Consider the following 26,077-nt stretch of genomic DNA (forward strand, 5'->3'; position numbering starts at 1 on the left):
GGATACCTGCGCTGGGATTGTAACAGGTGGAAACCCATGTGCCGGGATATTGAACATATCCCATTATTTAACTGGTAATAGTTTTTTCCTTATCGAGCCTGCAGTAACTTTATCTCACACTTGTAGTCATTTAACACTGTTGTGTTTTGTTTTATTAGAAGTTTAATTGTGTTAGAAATTTGATGCTTATAATGTACTGTAAGTCCGTGTGTCCAGACTCCTGCACACTTAGAAAATCCTCCCCCCCAACACGTCCCTATGGCTTTCTGGCCCGCTCACCCCAGTGTCAGCGTACAGTCAGAAGCACATGAGAAACTCCTAACCTGTTAATCCCCAGAGCAGAGTAGCAGCGTTCACACTCCGATGAGCCCACAGAAACACATGGAACAATGAAGGTTCCCATCATCAAATCGTCATTACTGAATGCTCCTAATGTAAAATTCAAATGTGTACTGGGAAATGGTTTAGGGGTCTCAAATGTAATATCATTACATCTGGGCACTTTGACATCTGCTTGATAGATAGATATAGATATATATATAGATATATATATATATATATATATATATATATAGATATTATATATACATACTATATTTATTATCTATATACATTATAACGGCACAGCCGTGCTCTTATATTAGGGCTGAAAAAATGGAAATCTCCCATAGAATTCCTGAGGGGCGGGGCATGGTATTTAAGGGGCTACACCTCAAAAGCTATTGGAGGTACTGAGGTGAAATTTGGCATGGGCGAGTAGAACTGTCGCTTGGTGCTGCATGCCAATTTCAGGGCACAAAAAAGAGGCTTTGGGAGTAATCTGAAGTTCCAACTGTCAGTTTTTTTTCTGACGCTCTCAGATAGGACCACTTTTCTTCTGTTCTCTATGGGGGACTTTTGGGAAGGCATAACTCAGGGTAGGGGGAGGATTTAGACTTTAGGTAGCTCTTGTTCCAGGGTAGGGACCCAGGGGAAAGGAGCGACCGTTAGCTGCAGCCAGGACTGGGATGCAGCATGCACGGACCAGGGCGATCGGTGATGCTTGCATCTGTGTGTGATAAAAATAAACACGATGCACGGACGGGTTCAGTGAGATCATTCTGTGCTGCTGGGTTAAAAAAAAGTGTTAAAATTACAAAAAAAAAAAAAAAAAATTACATGCATTCTAAACACCCCCAAATGAAACACCAGCACCGGGCTAATCTTGCGAACTGACCGGATTTTGATGCAGTTGTCACTATTCTATAGAGCATTTGTCGAGGAGGGTTTATGGGTGTGCAACGAAACATTAATGTATGACAAAAGGGAGCCAAGCAGGGACTATTTTAGTGAAGTTCACGCTGCCTAAACCATTAAAGATATTTCACAATGATGGACTTTATTTTATACCATGTAGAGATTGATACATATTATCTGTTGTCTCCAGTAAAATTGATGTAAGCCCTGCTTACTGATACACAATTTTCAGTTTTTTCCCTTTTTTTTTTTTTTTTTACTGTTCCAATTTTATGCATGTAAAAAAACTTTAATTTCAAAAGCACAGGGACAGGCACTAAACTTGGCTGGAGTTGGCCTAAGTGGAGACACTTATTCTCATGGACAACGTTATGTGGCCCTTTTGTGTGTCACGTCATAACTAAATCTCCTTGTGTTGATGTCAAGATCTCGGTTAAAAAAAGGCTATCGCCTTGAATTCAAAATTGCTCCTGTGTGAAGCTGGGGCGGGTCGCTAGTATATAGATATATCTTTATTTTCACATAGATCCTATATGGAAATGATGGCACTCTCCAGACTAATTGTAAAGCATACATTTGTGCTTTACAGTTAGTCTGGACAGTGCCATAATTTCCGTGTGTGTATATTCTGGGTCTGTTATGCACAGTTGGAACAACAGTGCGTGTGTGTATATATATATATATGTATATGTATGTGTGTGTGTGTGTGTATGTATATGTGTATATATATATATATATATATATATATATATACACACACAAATGTTTTGAGAATGACACAAGTATTGGTTTTCACAATGTTTGCTGCTTCAGTGTTTTTAGACCTTTTGGGCAGGTGTTACTATGATATACTGAAGTAAAATTACAAGCATTTCATAAGTGTCAAAGGCTTTTATTGACAAATAAGTTTATGCAAGGAGTCAATATCTGCAATTCACCCTGGCATGCTGTCAAATCAACTTCTGGGCCACATACTGACTGATGGCCGCCCATTCTTGCCTAATCAATGCTCGGAGTTTGTCAGAATTTCTGGGTTTTTGTTTGTCCACCCGCCTCTAGAGGATTCACCACAAATTCTCAATGGGATTAAGGTCTGGGGAGTTTTCTGGCGATGGACTCAAAATTTCGGTGTGTTGTTCCCCGAGCCACTTAGTTATCACTTTTGCCTTATGGCAAGGTGCTCCATCAAAAACCCACAAATTCTGCCAAACTCCAAGTTTAAGGTCGGATCTTGCTAGCCCTTTCCCAAGATAATAAAAGTATAGTAGTGGCCGGAAGTACTGGCAGGCGCATAGAACAGCAGTTTGTGCATTTGCTGATCCTTCTCTCTAGGGTGCTGTCTTAGGGCTCTGAGTGATGCAGGGGGAGTCTGACATCTTCCCACATGTCTCTAATAGCAGCGTCTTTCATGCTCTCATGTGGTGGAACTGTGAATGTTCCAACTAGTGAATGAGTTAATGTTAGATAATCCTGAGCTGCGCAGGTAATATGTCACCAGTAATCTGTCACATGCGTATGCAAGATCACGCACAATTAATAATGCGAAGGCTGGACTGCCTCCTGCATCTGTTTTAAAAGTAAATGAACACAAAAACACTCTAAATAGCAGTCCCTATTCTATCCAAGAGTCTCTATAGCTGTTGGACTTAGTGTTTTCTTGAGAGCTGCTGGTTAAGTTGAACTTTGCTTGAAACTCTATTGATGACATAGCTGGGCTTTCCCTGACTGATTGCGTTTTGCACAGCACCGGTGGCTGGATGACAGTGGGGATTTTGGACTGCATGCAGCTGTGGGTTAAAAATGCTTGTAAGCAATCGTGGGTCATATCACCCGTGAATTCTCACTCTTCTGTACACTGAATGGAATTCAATTTGGTGAGCTGGTTCCATAATCCTCCAGCTGTACCTGTACACACACCATTGTTCTACCTTAGCTGTAAGCTTGGCTTAATAACATGTATTTTAACAGAGAAGGGCTTTTTTTTATTTTTTTTATCCGAGGATTCAAGCAGGATGCCACTGTGCACAACAGGAAGACGACATTAAAGTCTCAGGATGGAATGTCTGACATGATTCCAGCAACCAAATGTTCAACAGCTGAAAAGCATCCGGTTTTATTAAGACACGAATGCAGAATCTCTAGTGCGTGGTTATCAGTTGTAAGAATACTGCTAAGAAGGGAGTGACGTTGTTTATGGCTCACCCAACTACATTGCAGAAAACCCAGCTTGGTTCTTGACAGGTAGCAGCTCACACCTGGCTGCCAGTGCCTCTGGAGTCTAAATACGGAAGATATTTGGCTCATAGGGATTAGTGCAGCAGATGGTATTTAGTGCATAGGACTTGTCATCACAGGCCTTCAGGGAATGTATACAGAGCAATCCATTTTGATTGTAAACACAGTTATAAATGCATGCACAGTGCTATGGTTTTCGATATGTCATTTTTTTCCCCCCAGTGACCATAGCCTGCATTATCATCTGTTTGGCTTGTGTTAAACAGCACGATGGCACATCTGTTAGCATTTATTGCCTCACAGCACTGAGGTCATGGGTTCCATTCCCAAACACAACTTATTTTTATGCCAAGTTCCGTTTACAATCTTAGTCGAACACAGGTATACAAGTGTCGCATATCAAATTAATCAGCACCGTCTCCTGATGCGTCCTAGTCACATCACAAGTGCGACTTAGATGCATTGTCCCCAAAAAAGAGACGCCCGACCTTAGCAGAGTTGCTCGAGAGCTGAAGGCTCACTCACTTCAGGCATATCGCGCTGCATGGCGTATTGAGGCCAGATGACAAAGGACTCATCTGTAGGTAGGGGTTTTAGAGGTATCAGCACTGAAGCGAGATGTGATTGGACAGTGGTAGAAAGGCGCAAGTGACAATAGAGCTCATTGGGGTTTTTGATCTTCTGCTGCCAGTATCCGTTGCAAGCGTTGATCAGGTTAGAGCAGACGTTCCCTTATTGGCTCCTACGTTTATTCCAGTGCAGCCCCCCACCACCACCACCAACCGTTGAGACCCTTACTCAAAACACTTTCTTAATTTTGATTAAACTATCAAGGGCTATACATAAAATATTTGGCATTTACAATATTTACCAAATTGTCACGGAATTAATAATTATATTTTCAACACACAATTACAGGTTAAAACCCTTCCACAGTCTGTGCAGGGGAACAGTACTCTGTCACTTTGACACAAGCTGAAAGTCATTAGATCTTAATGGATGCGTCCACAAAAGTTGCGTTGTACACATGGTAAACCCACACATGCAGAGGGAAGCTCAGTATGTGTGTACCCTAACTTGGGAATAATCTTGCTAGAGGACGCTAGTAAATATAACAGAATGTTGTTTTGTGCAACCCACGACCCTGTACCGTATGTATGTAATACATTTATACTGTATACATAAAGAAACAGCTGTTTCCCTTATAATTAAGAATTCATATTCATATTTAGATTTATTCTATATGTTCATTCTCCAACATGTCTGTGCTACACCACTGCCTTGATAATGTGTAGTAGTGTTACTCTGGTCTGCTATAAAAGTTAAGACGCAGCAGTCAGTGGGAGGATGGAGAGATTCAATTCCTCTTATAAACCCTATAATTGTATTTTTGTGTTTTTTTTGTTTTGTAGGATTTATCAATCACACTTGTAATTTCAAATAATATTTGTTCCTTTAAGGCTGTCGCATGAGTTCTAAAGTTGCTATTGAATACATGTATTCTAACTTTGTGTTTATTTACAGGTATAGGGAAAGTGAAAAGGAAACCAAACATGCCGGATTCCTCTTCTACAGCCGATGAAAGCTTGTCCGACACTGAGCGTCTGTATGACCTTAACATGCCAGCTTACGTGAAGTTCACATACACGGCGGAGAGGGATGATGAGCTGTCCTTGGTGAAAGGTACAAAGGTGATTGTAATGGAAAAGTGCAGTGATGGCTGGTGGCGGGGTAGTTACAATGGACGCGTAGGCTGGTTCCCGTCTAACTATGTGACTGAAGAGAGCGATAGCCCTTCCGGCGACCAAGTGAGCACGTTATCTGAGAAACTGGCGGCTGTGGTCAACAATCTCAATAATGGTCGTTCGCTCCATGTCGTCCAAGCTCTGTATCCATTTAGCTCGTCCAATGAGGAAGAACTCAATTTTGAGAAGGGTGAAATGATGGATGTTATTGAGAAGCCAGAGAATGACCCAGAGTGGTGGAAGTGCCGGAAGAGCAATGGTCTTGTGGGCCTGGTGCCAAAGAACTATGTCACTATAATGCAGAACTTTCAGCCCAGCTCAGGTTACGAGCCACTGCCGCCACGCTGTGACTACATTGGACCCTCTGTCTCTGGACGGTTTGCCGGCAACCAGTGGTATTATGGAAAGGTAACTCGACACCAGGCAGAAATGGCACTCAACGAGCGAGGAAATGAGGGCGACTTCCTAATTAGAGATAGTGAGTCTTCGGTAAGTGGTCTATTTTGTTTTTGACGCTCTTGATGACCATTGTGCATAACTCCAATGTATGCATGTATGTGTTTGTGAATTACCCAGTAGCTTTAGACCCAAACATGCCCCACCATAATACTGCCCAGGTGTGTGACTTGTCGACGGTGCCTTAGGACAATTGGCTGTCTTATTAGGGTGCTGGGGATACTGGAACCTGTAGATCAATAGCAGCTGAAGGGCTCATTCTTGATGTAGGGTTTTCAATTTTGTGCATGGTATCTGATTTCCATACATTGGCCCTGAGTATTTGATCTTAAATTTACGTGGCCGGATGGGCTTTCTCCCTGCAAAGAGAGAGACCTCCTAATGGCATGTGTGCTGCTGTGGTATAAAGCTTTGCTCTCTCCCACATCAAGTCTTCTCACCTTCAAGTGACTTTCATTTTATTGATTTGTGCGTACCTTTCCCTTTACTAAATACATTGCTTCATCTGCTTTTCAGCCATGCCCTTATATTGTGTAATACTTAATAGTCGCTTTATTTTATATATAATGAGCATAGCTCTACTGTACACTACTAAATGGATAAAAAAAGGCATACAGGTGAAAGACATTACAGGAAGTTAGAAACCTGGTGTTTAGTACAAGTTGTACAGGGGCATCTACAAGCCAACACATTAAATGACTCTGAGGGGAATTCAATATGAAATGTAAACTTCGCTGTTGAAGTTTACGTTTCATATCGGAGCTTTTACCTGGGATAATGTATCGGGCGCGCTCCCGCTTATCCCCGTATTCAATATGAAACTTAAAAGAAACGGGAGCCTGCGAAGTGGGATTTGCGTAAAGTTACGAAATTTTCCTTAAAAAAATTGTGGGACCCCCCCTAAAGTTGTAAAAACATGGGGATCACTATGGTACCTCCATTTTAGCCTGTAAATGAAAGTCGGGGATTTAAATAGCCGCAGCAGGTGTTTTTTCCCGACATTGAAGAAGTGTTGCAGAAGAGCACTTAGGTTATTTTTTTCATTTTTTTAAGTGGTCCCATCAAATTTGGGGTACATAAAAATGGGTACTAGCATATTTTGATGTCCCTAAAGTAAGTTTTTAAAAATTCTGCAACTGTGCACCTGCCGCTATAAAGTTATTCTAGAAAACACCAGCTGCATATTTGCAGAATAGCCCTGAACCTATTTCCCTATTGTTAAACAATTTTTTCCCATTTTTTTTTTTCACCCCAATTTTTTAATTAATTTTTTGGGGTGTGCCTATTTTTTTTTTTAAAACTTTTTTTGACATAGTTCTTTTTTAAATGTCATTCCCAGGGGTGCAGGCTATTTTTTTTAAGCCTGCACCCCTAAACCCCAATTCTGCACTTTTTTTCAACACCTATTCAATGGTGAAAAGTTATCCCCGTTTTTTATCAAAGACTTTTCGAACCTGCGAAAAGTCTTTGAAATTGAATACGGTGTAAAACTAAAACCTGCGATAATGACGTCATAGGTGCGATATTAACGCATAAACTGAGTTTTCGCTCCCATATTGAATACCCCTATATAACTTTATTACTATTTATTCCTGTTATTATTAATGTACTCTGCATATCACTAAAAAATGAACACCAGAATCCAGGGATCTAAGTAAGTAAACAGTTTTGTGGGGGTTTTTTGCACAGAACTATTTCAGTCAAAGTAATGTGAACTTATATTTTTAATTATTGTGTATAACCTAACCAGTATTTATGAATAGCATGTCTGGACTCCTAAGGCAGTTGTATTTGTGGTGTAATTGCTTTTATAACCAACAGGACTACGGCTATCTACAGCTTTTTATTTTCGTTAATCGTTTACTTATTTTATCATAGTATATGTTTACATAATAAAACAGGAGGGATTGTTATTTAAAACAAAAGTAGCACATTGTTTTGTATTGCATATATAACTCGTAATCTTTTAAAAGGGTCGTCTTTCAACTGAGAATTATGTTAAAGGACTGTATGGAGATGGTATTTGAAGAGTTTTTTTTTTTTTTTTGTTCTTTTTTGGTGACCAAAAGGGTCTATTTTTATTGTCCTTGTCCTGTAGACATACTTACACAGCAGTGTATGAAGAACTTATCCCTTCTATAACAATTTATCAGATAAGTACCTTAATGATCATGGTTTCCCTCCTCTGCCTACACTGTGCCCAGGGATGTGCTCTGTCTCCCCCTGTCATACGCCCTCCCCTGCTCCAGAGTTTTGATCTAAAAACTGTTTTTATACATGTGTGCCTCCCCAGCTATTGACCTCACCGCATGTCACTGACCGCGCCACAGAGACCATGTTATCGGACCAGCATCTGTAGCATCAATTGATTTGCACAAACCCGAATGCCGCGTATCCACTAGGCAAATTTAAATGAAAGTTTACGACATCGTTCAATCGTTCATTTATCGTTCACAAATCGGGCATGAAAATGTCGAAAACGACCTGCGAGGCGCGCTCCCGCTGGTCATTTCCGACATCAATCACCGCCTGAACATGCCGGTCAATCTGCTGATAACGACAGATTGACCATGTTCAGGGATGAGGGAGTGTGCCTGCACTGAACGACATGCAGGGGAAGAGGAACCACTGTACGATTACAATGTTGTAATTGTACTGTCGTTCCACTATCTGCTAGTGGATAAGCACCTTTAGGCTTGTGGTGCTCTGGTGGGGATCATGCATAGATAATGTCTGGCTACCTGAAGATTCAGCATCTGATCAATAAGATAAGGAACTTGTTTTAAACACTGAGAGTATACAAACAGTGGTTTCATATAGGGGGTTGTATATGTGAAAGACATCCATTTTGCACATATAACTCCTGACATTTTATTTTTTAAATAGTATCTCCTTCACTCCTGATTACAGAATGAGTCTGGGTGACATTGCACTTGTAGCTTTAGTTGGTAGAGTGCATGCTAATGTAATGTTTGTATGTAGATCTCTATCCTTAAAGTGGCTATATACCCTCTCTTACTGATGCTCCCTTTAACTTTTTTTCTACTTCAGGGTCCCTAGGGTATCCACAGGATACCTTGGGGTATAGGCGATGGCGGCAGACATCCAGGCACCACAGAGTTAAATTTTCAGCCTCCCAGGATGCACTGGGGTCCCTCTCCTATACCCTGCCCCCGAGCCTCAGGCCACTCAGTTTTCATCGGTGCCTGGCCGGACCAGTCGCACCGTACAGAGGGGGGTCTTTTTAAGGCCCCTGAATATTTCTTCGCAGTTGTGGCTGCACAACTAGAGTGCTCCAGCATAGGACAGTCAGTATTGACGTCCATGCTGTCACTCCTACACCCCGCCGGTACCAGAACGCCGGTACCGATCCGGGGATGCTGGTAGGTAGCTGGGGTCACAGCTAGCGGTGATCCCGGCCACCTGGACTGTGGCCGGATGCACGGGGAACAAGGTAAGCGGCGGGGTCCCGCGGTGGGCACCCGCCGGTAACACAGTCCTATTTGGTCCCCAGGCAGGGGGCTCCCTGGGGACCGGCTGCGTGTGGGGCCAGGTACTGATCCTGCGCCTTCCACTAGACCACCAGGGACAGCGGGCCGCAGCATGTGCGGTACAGCGCGGCGTCCCAGGGGTTAATAGCAGGCCAGGGGAGAACGCCTTCCCTGTCTCACAGCCGGCGTCTCCCCCGCTGCACAGTGCCATTCCACAGCGGTCTGAGCGGGCTGTGTCAGCGCTCCTCCCCCGGGCCCTGCCTTCTCTCTGCTCCTCGGTGGCCATTTTCTCACTACATGTGCTGGGGATGGCAAACGCTGCTGGAAGCTGATACAGATGCCATTGCGGTCCGGGTCCCCCGCATACCTCTCCTTCAATTAAGGTCAGTGTATGCAGCACTGTTTCCTACCAGGCTCTGGTCTGTGTAGTTGATCGCAGGGCTTGTAATGCAGCATGTTATCTGTGCATTGTATGTGACTTAAATGCTAGCGCTGTTTGCCTGTACTTTCATTTCTGACTGTCAGCCTTTTTCCTATCCCTGTTCTTCTGCTACAGCCCTTGCGGTGCGGTGTTGCAGGGTGTTTATTACCTCACAGTAAACGTGGTTTTTCTGTGTGGGAGGTCACATACGCTCCGTTCACATTCCTCATGTCTGAAAGTGAACGAGGATATCCTCTTCCAGCTATAATGTACTGATATCATGTGCAGTTAGCGGAGGGATATGTAGACGCTGAGGGTTTATGGAGGGCATGTTGTATTATATATCACGCCCCATTTCTGTCACTGTGCCTGCACAAAAAAGGGGACCGCCCTCGGCTGGCTAAGATGCTTACAGCCTTTGTGGGCAATGCCCCCTGCGTTTCCCCATAGGGGTTATCGCAGCCTGTGGTGGTCTCATCAGATGCAGGACAGTTGATGGTACCCCAGTGTATCCTGTTTTTCGCCCCCCCCCCCCCCCCCCAGGTCTCGCAGGAGCCTGTGTGGGTGAATTTATTGTCCAAATGGTATAGCACATGATGGACGTTTTACAGGGGGAGTCACCATTTCGGCCTTCTAAATGGCCTTTCGGGTCTCAGACGGGTAAAGGCATGACGTCTGATGACGGTGACATTATTGACTTTTTCAGACACGAGCCCCTTAGTGCACAGGAGGCGTAGTCTGGGTCTAAAGTCTATATACCTGGCCTTCTACGGGCAGTCCGTGCGGCTTTGGTTATTACATATCCCCCGTGGCTAAATCCAAATATGCCTTCTTTAAGGATAAGGGTGTTGCCACTGTAATTCCTCTATCTGGTCAGATGGATCATTTAGAGGAGGCGTGGAAAATCTGGGTAAGCGGTTCCAGCCTCAAAAACGGTTGAACTTTTGCATATCCCTTTTGCGGATAATTACATTTCCGAATGGGAGTTACCTTTACGGGTAGATTCTCATGTTACACGTCTAGTGAGGAGTGCTACGTTGCCCATGCCCTCCAGGTCCTCTTTGAAGGAGGTTCCAGATTGCAAGGTGCAAATATATCTAAAATCCAATATTCCCTTGCTGGAGGGGCTTCCAGGCCGGCTATGGCCGTGTGCTGGGGGGACAGAGCCATGGAGTGCCGAGTAGGTAACTGGATCTCTGCACACTGACTCTCCAGCAGAGCAGGTGGATAGTGGCAAGTTCTCAAGAGACTTTGCCACGTTCATAATGAGACGGTCTTACATATAGCCTACTCCTTTCCAGAATCTCCTCGGCAGCAGTAGCGGCTTGCCGCTCCCTGTGGTTGCGCTCTTGGAAAGTGGACGCAGATTCCATTTGGAATGCTTTGCCTTTTACGGGACAAGTCCTGTTTGGCCCTCGTCTGGACGCAATTGTGGCCCCGCAGGCAGCAGCTACGTCTGCGTGTCTGCCATCGGCTACAGTCCCATCAGGTTCTGGGGCTTTGTCTTTTCGGCCCTGTGAGGCCAGGTTAAGTCTAAAATACAGCTTTCCAAGACAGTCAGTAGCCAGGAAATCTGCTCAGCCATAAGAACAGGCTTGGAGTACAAGACGTCCTACTCCCAAGTTAGACTACAAGCCTTCAGCCTCACGAGACGGGCCTCCTCTCGGGAGCCCCCAGAGTTGGAGGCCGGCTTCTCCAGTTCGCCCAGTGCTGGTGTCTGACCACCACGGACACTGGGGTAAGAGTATTTTCTTGAAGGTTATGTCCTCTCCTCCCGGTAAAAGCCTCCCAGACGGTTTTTCGTTACAGGTCTTCTGTCAATTCAGGACAAGGCCCTGTAATTTTTGAGGGTGTTACACTCCAGGCAGGAGTTATAGTACCTATTCCGTTGCCCCAAAGGGGAACGAGGTATTACTCCATCCTCTTTCTGGTACAGACACCCAATGGGTCTTACCAGGACATTCTCAACCTCGAATCCTTCAACAAATTCTTAAGGGTTCCTCGGTTCGGGAGGAGGACCCTGCATTCCATCATTCAGTGGAGCCTGGGAAATTTGTGGTGTCGTTGGATATATTCAGGGTGACTACCTGAATATCCCTCTTTTATTACCACACCAGTGTTTTCCTCAGGTTTGCAGTGGTCGATAAGCATTTCCAGTTTCTGGCATTGCCCCTTGGTCTGGCCTCCGCGCCTCACGGTTTACCAGGGTCATGGCAGTTATGGCAGCCCACCTGCGGATGCAGGGGGTCCGCTTGTTACCCTATCCGGGCGACCTCCTGTTGTTACCACGGTCCCCAGAGATACTTCAGTGCCATATGCAACGGACAATATCTGTGTTGCTACGTTAGGGCTGACTGATAAACTGGAAATGGTCCTCTCTGATTCTTCAGAGGATGATCCATATCCCAACATCGGAGGATCTTTGTGATTGAGGAAAAGATCTCTGCATTACAGGCAAAGGTACGCAGTTGCCTGCCGATTTGCTGAGTGTCTATTCACTTGGCAATGTGGTTCCTGGGTTCCAGGGTGTCGCTGTTCGACATGGTGGAGAGTACCCAGCTTCACTCTAAACCTCTGTAAAACTTGATCCCCTCCGGATGGGATGGGTTGCCCCATCGGATAAAGTCAATAGGCTTTCCCCGGAGGTTTGTCTCTCTGTGGCCTGGTGGCTGCGGAAAGCTCACCTAAACAAGGGGCACCCCCTTTGGGATTGCAGTAATAGCAAGAAGGAGGCACGCTCCTGCTGATAGCTCCAGCGTGGGCCAGATGGCACTATTACTCAGATCTTCGGAGCCTCTCAGTTAACACTCCGAAGCTGTTGCCTCTACGCCCGGACTTGTTGTCTCGGGATCCTGGCTGATACCCAGACCTGGGTTGTCTGTCCTTGACGGTGTGGTGGTGGAGACTGCCCTCTTAAGGTCTAGGAGTTTTTCCAGCTTTATAGTTAACAGGGGCTCTGTCCATGCTAAGAGCTCGGAAGCTTTTATCTGCAAGAATTTTCCATTGGGTATGGTATACTTTCAGTTGTGTCGCCCTAGAGGCTAGGCTCCTCGGGTATTCCGGATATCCAGAGGTTGGCTTTCCTACAGGTGGGCTTAGATAACGATCTTCGCCTTGCTTACCTGAAGGTGCAGGTTTCTGCCCTGTTAGTATGGTTTCAGTGTAGGATTGCTACTCTTCCTGATGTCCGCACCTTTGTGCAGGGTGTACGTTATATTCAGCATCCCTTTGTTCCACCTGTGGCTCCTTGGGATTTGGCTGTGGTCCTTAGGGCTCTCTGAGGACCGCCATTTGATCCACTGGGCTCAGTGGATTTCAAATGGCTTACGGCTAGGACTGTATTCCTTCTGGCTCTTAATTTGGCCAGTAGGATCTCAGAATGGGAGGCTCTGTCATGTAGACCTCCCTTTTTCTCATCTTTACTAGGAACTGGGCAGTGCTTCACACTTGCCCTGGTTTTTTACCTACGGGGGTGTCTAGTTTTCACATCAATGAGGAAATTATAGTACCGGCCTTTACTTCCCCAGTCCTGTCTGCTGGTGAGGCCTCTTTGGCTGTGGTACGGGCGGTAAGAATTTAAGTTGACCGTACCAGTCCATTTAGGAAATCAGACTCTCGGTTTTGTCCTTTCTGGTTTCCATAAAAAGGGTTGGCCTGCCACTACGCTAACTTTGGCAGGATGGATTCACAGGTCTTCCTGTTCCATCCTCTATTAAAGCTCTTCCACTAGGTCTGTGGGTCCTTCGTGGGCAGCTCGACGTGGCGCCTCAGCGGTGATTGGCAGCCACGTGGTCATCTGTCCATATTTTTGTAAGGTATTATGCTTTTGATACTTTCGCCTCTCAGGATGCTTCCTTTCGGTGGCGGATTCTCCTTACAGCACAGGAGCGTCCCCACCCTTAAAAGGATACTGCTTTGGGACATCCCCAAGGTATCCTGTGGATACCTTATGGACCCTGAAGTAGAAAATGAGATATGGTAAGAACTTACCCTTGTTATCTCTATTTCTACGAAGTCCATAGGGTTCCACAGGACTCCCGCCCTGTCGAACCTGTACTGCAGATGGGCTTTGATCTGGTCACCGGTTTCTCCGTCTCCTTCTGGTGAGAATGTGATTCTTGTGTGTTCCAGATTCTCTTCTCTCTCTTTTTTGCTCCTGCCCCGGCCTATGGCTTGTTACGAAACTGAGTGGCCTGAGGCTCGGGGGCGGGGTATAGGAGAGGGACCCCAGTGCATCCTGGGAGGCTGAAAATTTAACTCTGTGGTGCCTGGATGTCTGCCGCCATCGCCTATACCCCAAGGTATCCTGTGGAACCCTATGGACTTCGTAGAAATAGAGATAACAAGGGTAAGTTCTTACCATATCTCATATTATTGTGCGTTTATTTGACATTTATTGGGATTATACATAGTATAAAAAAGAGAGAAAATGCTAATGATTGCATACCATAGCTGAAAACGTGCTAATCTTTGGTTTGGTGCTTCAAAATAAAATATCCTGAATACCTCAAATAGAAATAAAACTTGACATAGTGTAATACAATTGAGGCAACTGAACAATCAGCATTTCTCATACGTGTAGATAGTCATCCCTACCTAAATCCTAGTTTTGGACGAAATCCCTTTCCATTGTTTTGCAACAGTCAATGGTCTAAGGCCAAAGTGGTTTTGCCACCAATGCTGCACCATTGAAGGTGGTCCCCCAATCTTGAACATTTGTGGCACGGTGTCTGAGGTTTGCGCATGTGTAGCACCCAGCCAGTGGTTTCCGCCCCGATGGTTAAAAACTGTTAATTGTAGAGCCATCTATGGCCATCTGTAGATTTAGGAAAGTGTCCAGCTGACCAATTGTAAGGATATTCCAGAGCGCCAATAACCTCAGGAGGACAAAAGTAAAGATGCATATAGTGCAATGGGACTGATAGCAAATAAATAAATACAATGAACTTTGCACCTTGGTAAAACCATGTTGCAAGGCTGGTGGGGCAGATTTATGATGTGCATAGAGATTTAGATTGCTGTGTAAAAAATGAAGCTGTCCATGTATACGCAGCCAGTATTACCCTGCATTTGCACCTCTTGGACTGCAAAATGGTTTGTCTAGGTGCTTTTTTTTTGCTTTGCTTCCAACTCATATTAAGCCGCAGTATGTCAGGTAAAGTAAGCGCACTTGTAAAGCCTCATAACCAGTGGTGGTGGTTTACTCTTGTAATAATTAATCTTTCGGACTTCAATGATCTCTCTAGGGGGCATATCCAATTAAGTGTGAGTTTACCTGAAATCTCGCACATGCATGGATTTTGGTATTCAGTAGGGTGCACATTTTTTGTTTGAGCGGTCAATTTTTAATTTTTTTTTGGTCCCTCCAGAGCATGTCTAATTTTTCCTAAAATCCATATTTTAAGGAAAAATTGTCTGCATCTGCTCTGGACCCCTTTGGACACCCCCTAATGACTAATTAAGCAAATGGAAGTTTCCGCATACACTACTGCCCCCAGCCCTGCACCTGCTCTCTGCGCATACCTACCTACACTACTGCCCCCAGCCCTGCACCTGCTCTCTGCGCATACCTACCTACACTACTGCCCCTAGCCCTGCACCTGCTCTCTGCGCATACCTACCTACACTACACTACTGCCCCTAGTAGCCCTGCACCTGCTCTCTGCGCATACCTACCTACACTACTGCCGCTAACCTGGCATCCCTACATTACCCCTAACCCAGCCAGGAACTACATCTCCCATAAACCGCCTTCTCCCAGCATCCTCCTCCGCAACTTGACCGGCAGGAGGGAAGCTAAGGGAGGGTGAGAGGCCCAGGAGCAGCTGGAACAAGTCGCAAAGTGCCCCGAGTTCTGTGCTGCAACTTTGTGTTTTTTCTTTCCCTCGCATGATTTTTGTCAGCATAAAACCCTGAAACCATTTTTTTTTTATTGGATACCAACGGTATTGGGAGCGAGCATACACGCGGTTATCCAGAATTTGTTGCAATGTCTGCGTAATTTGTTTTTCCAGGCTCATTCAGATATGCCCCTAAGAATCTTAGATGTTTTCCACAAAGGCACTTACCATCCTGAGGACAAGGACTTCCCATATAAGTCTGCAGACCTTACTCACTGGGGAAAAATCCACAATATATATGGAGCCACTTTTAATATCCAGCAGATGTAATAGAGATTACTAGACTGAAGCTGCCGGGGAGTCCTGTTTGAGCAACAAGTAGATGTTTCTGTACCAGCTCCTGCATCCACACGCAGCTGGCAGAGATAAGGAACTGGCCTTTTCTCTGTACATTAGCGACACAGCAATGGAAAGGACTGAATGTCCATATTCTTCTTGTAATATCATTTGCATTTTTAACTACTGCAGATGAATAATGGCCCTTTTACACCACAGCTCAAACCCGTGTTATTGCAGTATTAACCAGGGTTGCTGCTAAGTATAAAATGGGCAAGGGTTGGATTCCTGGCTCGAGTGACCTGGCAATCCAACCCGGGCAATGTGCGGGGTTTAACACTGGAACGACCAATGTAACCCTGCAGTGTTAGCGGGTAACGTGGGTCGCCGGGCCCGGGTTCCATTTATAGCATGGGGACTTCCAGGTTTGACATCTCCAAATGCCAGAAGAACAGTTCCACTGCAGTGCGAACGGCTCCGTCCCAGGGATAGCGCAGGTCGTCGTCGCAGTGGGAGCGGGGGGGGGAGGGGGTCTGACCCGGATTGGAACCATGTTCCAAATACCGAGTCACGCCCAGGACTTTAGAGTAAACGCCGTATAAGTGTCATTTGTTTTTATGCAAACTGGTACACATTTATTTAGCAATTACATTTTTTATTATTTTATTATAATTTCTACTAGCAGATATCCTGGAACGGATTATTTAGAAATGATGCGCTGCATTTTCAGATGTGTTTAAACTTGCAAAGCTTATTCTGAAAGTCTTTAAGCTCCCTAAGATGCTGAAAGCACAAATGGACCCGTACACACACTTTCTCAGACGAGTGTTCACTCTGCATTGGTTCTGACATTCTGTGGCGTTCTGCGGAAACGTTTGTGTTACTGCATTATTAATGCGTATTCCACATAAAAGCGGATTTACATTTTTGTCTTCACTCTAAATTATTATTATTTTAATATGACGTGTGTAAAAGTTCTAAGGGTTAGAGTGCTGGTTTTTAGAAGTGGAGATGTTGCCCCATAGCAACAAATCAGATTTTATCTAACTTCTAGAGCAGTGGTTCTCAAACTCTGTCCTCAGAACCCCACACAGGTCATGTTTTCTAAATCACCTAGCAGGTGCACAGGTGGTCATTCCTCGCTGACACATTTTAAAAGATCCACAGGTGGAGCTAATTATTTCATGTGATTCTGTGAGGAGACCTGACACGCACTGTTAGAGGTCCCGAGGACCGAGTTGGAGAACCTGTGTTTTAGAAGGAGCTAGATAAATGTTAAGTAGAATCTCATTGGTTGCTATGGGCAACATCAACACTTCTAAAAACCTGCACTTTAGTAAATATACCCCCAAGTTTTTTGCGATCTGCTATGTCTGTGGTATCAAATACCACCAGTATATTGGGGCAAAAAGTACTGGTGTGTTGTAATACATAGCATTCATTTGGTTATCCGAATTTAGAAATCTAATGTAGTCAGACTAGCGGAAGCTAATATCTGATGCATTGCTAGGAGTCTGAGTAATTATCTCTCGAATATACCTCTGCCCATCTATAACACGCATGCACTCTCCATGTTAGTGCATAGTGCTGAACCTGCTTCTCTGTATTGCCGCCCCCCAGCCTGATGCGTTAGCTTGTAAGCGTCAATTCTAGAATAATTGAAGTTAAACAACTTCTTCTTGGCGCTAGCTCGGAGCAGAAGGCTCCATGTTGAATTTGGACATCTGTAGATGGGCATTATGGACCAAATCCAGTATGACTGGAGCACATAGTATGGTCGAAAGATGACTGGTAACAGGCTGCTAGCAGTCACCGTCTGATGGCACTTACAGATATGCTAGATAATATTCTAATCTTATTAGATTAGATTGCCCAAAAACATCAACTGCGTAATAATTATCCAATGAACCCTGTAATATCAGGCTAGAACTTGACTGCATTGTGCGAATATTATATTATTTAATCCCCTTAGCTATTGTAGGGTTTGAAAGTGTATGTTAGGGCTCAAACACACGGGTATTAAGAGATTAAAATATTCACTGTACAGACAAGACTAATGATGCCAGTGCTTCCAGGAAATAATGCAAGTAAATTGACATCTAACATGCTTTTGCTTCTTGTCCATGTCGGGTTGCCTCCAGGGCTTCACAATGGTTATCTCTCAGTAATATAATAGGGCTCCATGGGAATGCTAATTTAGGCCCCTGTGAAAGCACTATTGTGCATTTTGCTGCTGCACAGAGCCTGTAATGAACACTTCAATTAGTGCCTTAGAAACATGTTACTGAGAGTTGTGTGTGTTTACTTGCTGTATCTGAACTTCCATTCTGTAACACTGGTTGGCAATATGTGGCCCTCCAGCCTCCCAGCATACACTGCCGCAGATTTTCTGCTACGGCATGCTATAAATGGTGCTGGAACGTAGTACTTAATGGTATTCACAGACATTACAGAGTTCCCTACATAGAAATCATTGGTTCAATTTAACACAGTATCAGCAACTGATTTGTTTTTCAATTTGTTGGCCATTGTCTGAAGTTGTCTAATTGTTTTCTTTCTCTCCACCTTTTCAAGCCAAATGACTTCTCTGTGTCTTTGAAAGCCCAAGGGAAGAACAAGCATTTCAAAGTACAGATGAAAGACAATGTGTACTGCATCGGCCAACGCAGGTTTACCACCATGGAGGAGTTGGTAGAACATTACAAAAAGGCCCCAATTTTTACTAGCGAGCAGGGCGAGAAACTCTATCTAATCAAGCCTTTATCTTGAGGAAGCCGTCTGAGAAGTAATGGTTGATGGAACTCCAGGTTAGGTGCGTTCACTGAGTGACTGAACATCCCAGAATAGAACCAAAGGCATCTCCTGGCCCTGCTGAGAAAGACATGTTCTGTATCGTTACTTTCCTCATTATCAATTGGATTATACTCCCTTTTTCATGTCCTTTTCTATTTGCTATCTACACTTCCAGCCTTGTGTATACCCTTTTTTCTTTTTTTCTACATTCTGCCTTACTATTGTAAAATATCGGAGACTGAGAAATGTGTAACCTCTGCATTTGGGGTTCTGAGCAACGTGATTGTGGTTTGCCCCCGGCGTGGATCACATCTGATGACAAAACGCCACATATCGCATCATCAAGCTGCTTTTTGTTATGTCCACTCTGTGCTTTAGACTACGAATCTAATGGGCATCCTCAACCTGGATTTGAGTGCTGTCTTCACTGTGGAATATACCCATGTCTTCTGCCCCAGTCGCTGTGTATCAGACTGGCACTGCGTATAATCGTTATTTCCTTGTTCGTATTGAAAACATTTCATATTTATTTGTTTACAAACAATGACTGCCTTCTAGGTCGGTTACTAGTTCAGATATTTAATGCACCCATATACCAGGTCTGAGGACCTCTTTCTGTATCTTGCCCTAGTTTGAGACTATTTCAGATGAGCAGATGTTTAATTCACAATGCTGTGAATCACTTTCTATTGGCTGTTATATCAATATGTATTTTTTTTCAAATATATACATATATATGTGACATCTATAAAGTCTTCGCAACCTATGGCACACTGAACTATTACTGAACTACAAGCCCCATTCTCCTGTGCTGGTGGCTGGCACTTGCAGGTTATTACTGGTAAGCCATCTCTGATACAGCAGGGGCCTCCAGCTTTGCTCATTTTGCCAGTAGTGTAGCAATACAGACAAACAAAACAACTTTCATGTGCACCAGTGTTATTATGTATGTTACTTTACATTTAGGAGGAAGGGACAATTCCTTTCACTATTAGTGGTCTTTTTATGTGTGCCAAAGCCCTTAGTCAATTGAAATATTTTCCCATGGTGGGATACACTAACAAATCTAGGTACACAAGTCAAATATTTCATTAAAAATAAAATCACTTGTTTAATACTTACCAGAATTACTATTAGGAATATATTTACCGTTGAATCCTATTTACATACATTACAGTTGTGCATAGCAATGGCAGCAGTTAGTAGTTATCCTGTGTTTTAATCACCTTGAGAGAGACTATACAGGATAAGAGATGATCTAGAATAGAATGACACAAATATTGTAATTCGTAGTATTTTAGCTTACCAGTGTCAGAGTTGTCAGGTATTCCATGCCCCCCCCCCCCTTATGTTATGTAAGGTGTACGTCACATGATCAGATCAGCAACATCTCACTACTTCCTGTGTCTGAACAACTGCAACACCAAAGACTCAGAGGGGTCTATTTACTAAGCAGTGTTAGAAGTGAAAAGTGATAAGGTGCCAGCCAATCAGCTCCCAACTGTCATTTTTCAAACACAGCCTGTGAGATGGCAGTTAGGAGCTGATTGGCTGGCACAACTGCCATCTCACAGGCTGTGTTTGAAAAATGACAGTTGGGAGCTGATTGGCTGGTACCTTATCACTTTTCACTCTCCACTTTTCACTTCTCCTAACACTGCTTAGTAAATAGACCCCAGAATCTCATAGTCCTTACACACAACTGGGCAGCCATCCTGTGTACTGGACCAATATTCACAAAGGTTTGAAGCACTTTGTGCCTTATGCCTCAGTGCAATGTCACTTGTTCCTAGTGAACGGAAAGACTGGATATCCCTTCAGCCCACAAAATGGCGGTCTCCACTGTGTACATGACTGTGGGGGAAATTATCAAACCTAAAACAGACAAGTGAAGGTGTTACCTATTGCAATCAGAATCTAGCTCTCATTTATCTAGTACTGTCTATAAATTGATAACTGGGAGCTGGTTGCTATGGGCATAACCACCACTTGTCCTCTTTAGATTAGATTTATTTTTTTTGCAATACTAATGTCATTCAGATTGACCTAATTCGCTGACTGACCTATTAACACTTGTCTTACATCAGGATTTCTTTATATTACCCAAAAAGCACAGTTCTTGCTACAGTCCTAACCTACTTCCTAGTCCCGTTTATAAGCTAAATATATTCACTTTACTCTAAAGCCTAATCCAGATCATTAGGTTTAGTTCTGTTTAAGACCTGCCCTTCAGTCAAGACATTCAGCAGATGACAATGTCCTTGAAATATCTACCATATGACCCAACTAAAAGACCAAAACCTATTCTCGTTTTTGATAGTATATGAGTTAAAAAGGCAAAACAGAATATTGCATGACCGTTCGTTGGAGGTGCAGCTCTCCTTGGGTTTTAAATTAAATATATGAAACCGATTTATTCACACAAAAGAATAAACTTTTATACTGAGAGAAGACTGGTTATTTATTTCATATGCCTGGCCATTGACCCTGGAAAGCAGGGATGGGGAACCTCAGGCCCGCGGAATCATTTGGTCTGGCCCGCTGAGCTTTTTCTGCTAGCCTCATTTGGATAGCAGGGTGCCTAGAACGGCTTCTTGCAACCAGAATGTATGCAGCAGTGCTGCCTGGAGTATTCGGGCATTGCTGTAATCACCAGCGATTGTGACCCCACCCCCGTGTGACATCACATGGTGGGGGTGTGGCCTGCATTGGGCCCGTGAATGTTATATATATCAGTATGGCCCTCGGCAGAAAAAAGGTTCCCCACCCCTGCTGTAAAGTGTGCCTATTGTCTATATACAGTAGAGGCAGACATTTTGTGGACTGATCTTTTTCGCCCCCCATGAGAATGTAACCAATCAAATTACTCCGAACCAGTGACATGTCACGCCCCAGTTATGCGTCCCATTGTGCTTCAGTAATGTCTTTGCCTCCCAGTGAAGAAATATGCTGTATTGTGCACAAATGGCTTCCTCCAATGTGTGAAAATTGGCTGCCACAAAATGGCTGCCCCCAGACTGTACGTTGGCAACAAATACTACTGGAGGCTAGCTGATCTTTACGGCTGAACTGTGATGTGTCCAACTTTGAGCTTTATATTTTAAATTAAACAAGGGGCACTGCATCTTTTCTTCATAGTTGGAATTTCTGAGCCATTATAAGCTATCTGTAACTCAGCTGATGTTCTCTTTGCAAAGAATACACTGTTTTAGATGTTCCATATCATCAGTGTTTGTTTTATCTCATCTCCATGTGTTATGGAAATATATATTTAGTTTCCTATAATAGTAAATACTGTACTCTCATTTGTCTCGGTGCATTAGGGTTGGCGTTATGAAGAGCTGTCCAGATACGGTCACGGTCACCCGTAGATCAAGCTTTCAGGTCTATAATCGCCACATTACATAATAATTGGTTATATATACAGAATTCCCTCAGTTCTGGCAGATAGAAGTTGGGCAGCTCTGGTGTTAGATTTCTCACCCAATTGCCTTCCCGGTGAGCACCAGTTTAATGTACATTACTTCACCGCTGATGGGTACAGTTGCTCCTAAGCCAGATGGGATCACAGGTGACTTATGTACACAGTGTCATGTAGTTAATCTAAAATATTATACGTTGAAGGAAATAACATGAAACGCCTTCTGTGAATAAAAATGTGTATACAAAACCTCATAAGCTGTTTCTGCTTGTAAATGAATGGATTTGTATGTGGGATAATACACTCCCTGCTGTAAATTATAAAGGTATTCTAATTTGAAGAGTTCTGTGATCATATAGAGGCACAAGGCTTCAAGCAGAGTGCTTCTATACAGGTGTCACAACATTACTTGTATTATCCTTTAATCTTTTACAGGAGTGGAGATTTATTCCTTTACTGGTATATTGAACCCTGCGATCGCCAGGATGGGGGACTCCTTTTTTTTCTCTTCTTTTTTTCCCTCCGCTTCTACACCACTTACCCCAACCGGTATACAATCGGGAAGCCAGCTGCCTTAGTACCGGCAGCCGGCTTCCCGCCTGTCATATCCCGGCGAGGGTGAAATGCCGGACGTCTAGATAGAGACGCCTGACATTTCCCCGATGCCGAGAGACAGGCGCCCGGCATCCCGATCGGACAGCCGTGGGTGGGGGGGAGGGTTAGGTTTAGGGCACTCGGGGGGGACTTAGGGTTAGGCACCCCCCGGGAGGGTTAGGGCTAGGGGGAGGGAGGGTTAGTGTTAGGCACCCCCGGGGGGGACTTAGGGTTAGGCTCCCCCCCGGGGAAGGGGGGGGGTTAGGGTTATGTACTTAGACGGGGGATTAGGGTTAGGCACTTGGGGGGGGTAGGGTTAGGCACCCCTAAGGAGGGTTAGGTTAGTCAATACTTACCTGTCGACGATCGGGATTTCCAGCGCTGTTGAGCTTCCACTGCCGGGAACTCTGCTGTGGTCGGCCAGGTGCTGCGCGGCTGGCGGTATTTCATACCGATTCCCCCCAACCAAACCGCATCTCCCTTCTCTTTCCTCTGTAATGGAAGCTGTTTGCAATAGGGGGAAGAGATCGTCGCACCAGGGTAAATGTAGGGTTGGAGGGGGAGCGGAGAGACCCCTCATCACGGTTTTCGCTGGGACTAATATAGAATATATGAAGTCAGCCTTAGGACACGTCATTCTCAATTATTATAGTAGCACTTGTCTAATATAGAAAGATTATTAACCTTCCATATTGTGTGACAATGTCACTGATTTGGTTACTGAGCTCTGAAATCCACGTGCACCAGTTTGTACCTAGATCAGACTGTTGAGGTGATCTCCTGCCCAAATTCACCTTCCCTATTGTTTGTTTTGCATCCTCTCCTATCTTGTAAAAGGAAGGGGGTTTTACATAAGCTTTCCTTCTCTTTTTATAAGGGCACATACACCTTGGTACATATAACATCTGCATTTCTAGGAAAAGGTTTGGGTCTTACGAAATATAACGGGTTTCCTTCTCTGATACGAAGTACCTCACACTTTTATAGTCATTCAGTTTAATCACTTTAGTTCACATAAAACAATAATGACTTTAATAAAGACTCTAGATAATAAAGGCTAAAGAGGTTTCCACACCTAGATAACCGTAACTTACTGGTATGTACATGACCCTCCTGTAGTGCTCATGAAATACATTCTTTCTGGCTTCCTTATGTTCAGTGTCAGTAAATCACGCAGGTTTTAATGATATGCCTTATCCTTGGACACAACTGTAACTGCTTGGCCACTCAGTGTCCTATGGAGTGGTAAGTAAAATAAATAACCCAGTCTGCTTGAATAAAAGGCCCTAGTGGTAAACGCAGAAGTTGGTCAAACATAAAACAATGTATTTAGTAATCATGTTAGGAGATAATGTACAATTACGCTTGTTAGAAGAAAACATGTTTTATATCTGTTTTTATATCCTAGACAAGTGGTTCCCAAACTTTCTTGAATCACGGTGCCCTAGAGTGTCTTCAATTCTTTTTCCACAGCACCCCTAGGCCAAAAGTTTCTTATTGAGAAATTCAGGAAAGATTATTAAATTTAGTAGATTGTGCTTACTGGTCGTCCATTTCTGTGGTGGTGCACAGGGCTGCGCTTCGGTTTGTCAATATATTTTATGATAGGGAAAACCAGTGCTGGTGGCTGACAATCATACTGGCCATAAATTTGATTTGGTCCTGGACCACCAACCTGTGGCACCACTCTAAGTGCCCCACGGCATCATGCATCCACGGCACTTTCCTAAGCAATGAAAATGACTTGACATTTTGGTGCATAAGTACATAAAATCTGCAGCTGCTCCTTCATGTATTTTGTACATTTGACTCTGTATTCACATTTGCTATGTAGCTATATACTATTCCCTGATCAGTAGTGTCAGAGGCTTACGCTTTGTGCATCCACATAATGAGCACCACCATAGTCTGACCCTAAATTGCAGTGCAGCAACTCTACCCAACTAGGAATAGGATGGTCCATTGCCCCGGAAGCCTGCTGTTCATTGGATACTTACCCAACTGCCACCTGTATACTGGTCATTCCTAGTAAATGCATGCAACTTTATTATCCAGCATGTTTTATCTGTTCTTGTTATAAGCATGTAACAGTGCCACCAATCATCTTAAGTAAAAGGCAGAATACAGGCATGGGTGGTGTTTATACATGAAAGTAATGTTTACATCACACTTTTAAGCTGGGTACACACGTAAAGATTTTCTGTCCAACTAGTTGATAGTTAAGGTATGAAAGCAAATGACAATCAGCAATTTGCTCCCAAATGCTGGAAAATGGACAAAAACATGTTGTTTGAATAAATTGTTTAGATCAAACATTTAACAAACTTGTCTGACGACCATTTTCATCTCTTTTCTGGCATTTAGGAGCAAATTACTGATCATCAGTTTGCCCATATGTTACCAGATTGTCATTCCAACTAATCAACTAGTTGGATGGTTGGACAGAAAATCATTACGTGTGTACCCAGTCTTAGAAAATCTTAGCAGTTGTTTAAATTTTTAAAAAGTGGAGGATTTGTTTTTGATCTACTGATTTGTGTGCTATAGATAGTCTGTCACAAAATACTGTCTAAATAGGTCATATGACACTAGTGACCTCACAACGCCAAGAAAATTACATCAGTAACTTATTGGCACGTTCAAAATGTTGACATTTAACACGTCGTCAGCAGAATAGTGACTGTTTTCTTTGGAGGTTTTTAGGGTTAGGCTAAAATGAGCAAAACACCATATGTTGACTTTTGGATGTCTACATTCTAATTTTGTTGACATTTTAACCATGTTGACTTAGTGGTTGTCGACCAAACGTCCATGTTGACTTTCTGTCTGATGAATAGTCACACGGCACATTATTGCAAATATCAGTCAAGTAATAATAAATAGGTATGACTTTGTATAATGTAGCAGCCAGATTAATGATTAGTACTATCCACTTGGTACCAGACACAGTCAGACCATTATCTCATTGTGGTCATATGATCAAATATTGTGAACCAAAGTGACTAGATTCTCAGGTACCCGGCCACATCGCTACAATGCTGAAGGCACCCTAACTGTCCAGGTTTGAAGGATATCCATGCTTGGGCACAGGTGACTTAGTTAGTACCTGTCTTTCTCTTTCATCCACTAGGGGACACTGGAGGTGCTTACGCTGGGGTATAGAGGCGTGGATAGCTGGAGCTGGCACTTTAAAATTTAGAAGTGTGAAACTCCTTCCCCTCTATGCCCTACCAGCCCTCAGTTTAGAAAATGTGCCTCATGGAGCTGGTCACAATCTGCTGTGATCCAGCAGCACATCTAATTTATTTATTTTATTTAACATTATTATTTATTTTTTTGTTTTATTATTGAAAAATAATGTAAAAGATGTTTTAAAGTACCCTTCGCCACCTCTCTAAAGGTGTGGTCCGGGTTACTGGCACCCTGTTAACCTCCTGGGTTACAGGAAGGAGTGTGCAGTGCTTCACCAAAAGCATCTGACAGCTCCTTAATGCCGCACACACACACAC

The 26,077-nt window shown here is 43.7% G+C and overlaps 1 protein-coding gene across 3 annotated transcripts in view; it reads left to right on the top strand.

Moving 5' to 3' along the window:
* The window catches only part of NCK1 (NCK adaptor protein 1), a 137,037-nt gene extending 117,002 nt beyond the window's left edge, over positions 1-20,035 (top strand). For all 3 annotated transcript variants that reach the window (XM_088473864.1, XM_088473865.1, XM_088473866.1), the window contains 2 exons: positions 4,996-5,705; positions 18,335-20,035. In XM_088473864.1, the coding sequence (XP_088329990.1) occupies positions 4,996-5,705; positions 18,335-18,529 (905 nt within the window). In that variant the 3' untranslated portion in view covers positions 18,530-20,035. The remainder of the gene's footprint in view (positions 1-4,995; positions 5,706-18,334) is intronic.
* The last annotated feature ends 6,042 nt before the right edge of the window (positions 20,036-26,077 follow it).

Source organism: Taudactylus pleione, unplaced genomic scaffold (genome assembly GCF_031769625.1).
Source record: "Taudactylus pleione unplaced genomic scaffold, aTauple2 ptg000142l, whole genome shotgun sequence".
NCBI classification, from domain to species: domain Eukaryota; kingdom Metazoa; phylum Chordata; class Amphibia; order Anura; family Myobatrachidae; genus Taudactylus; species Taudactylus pleione.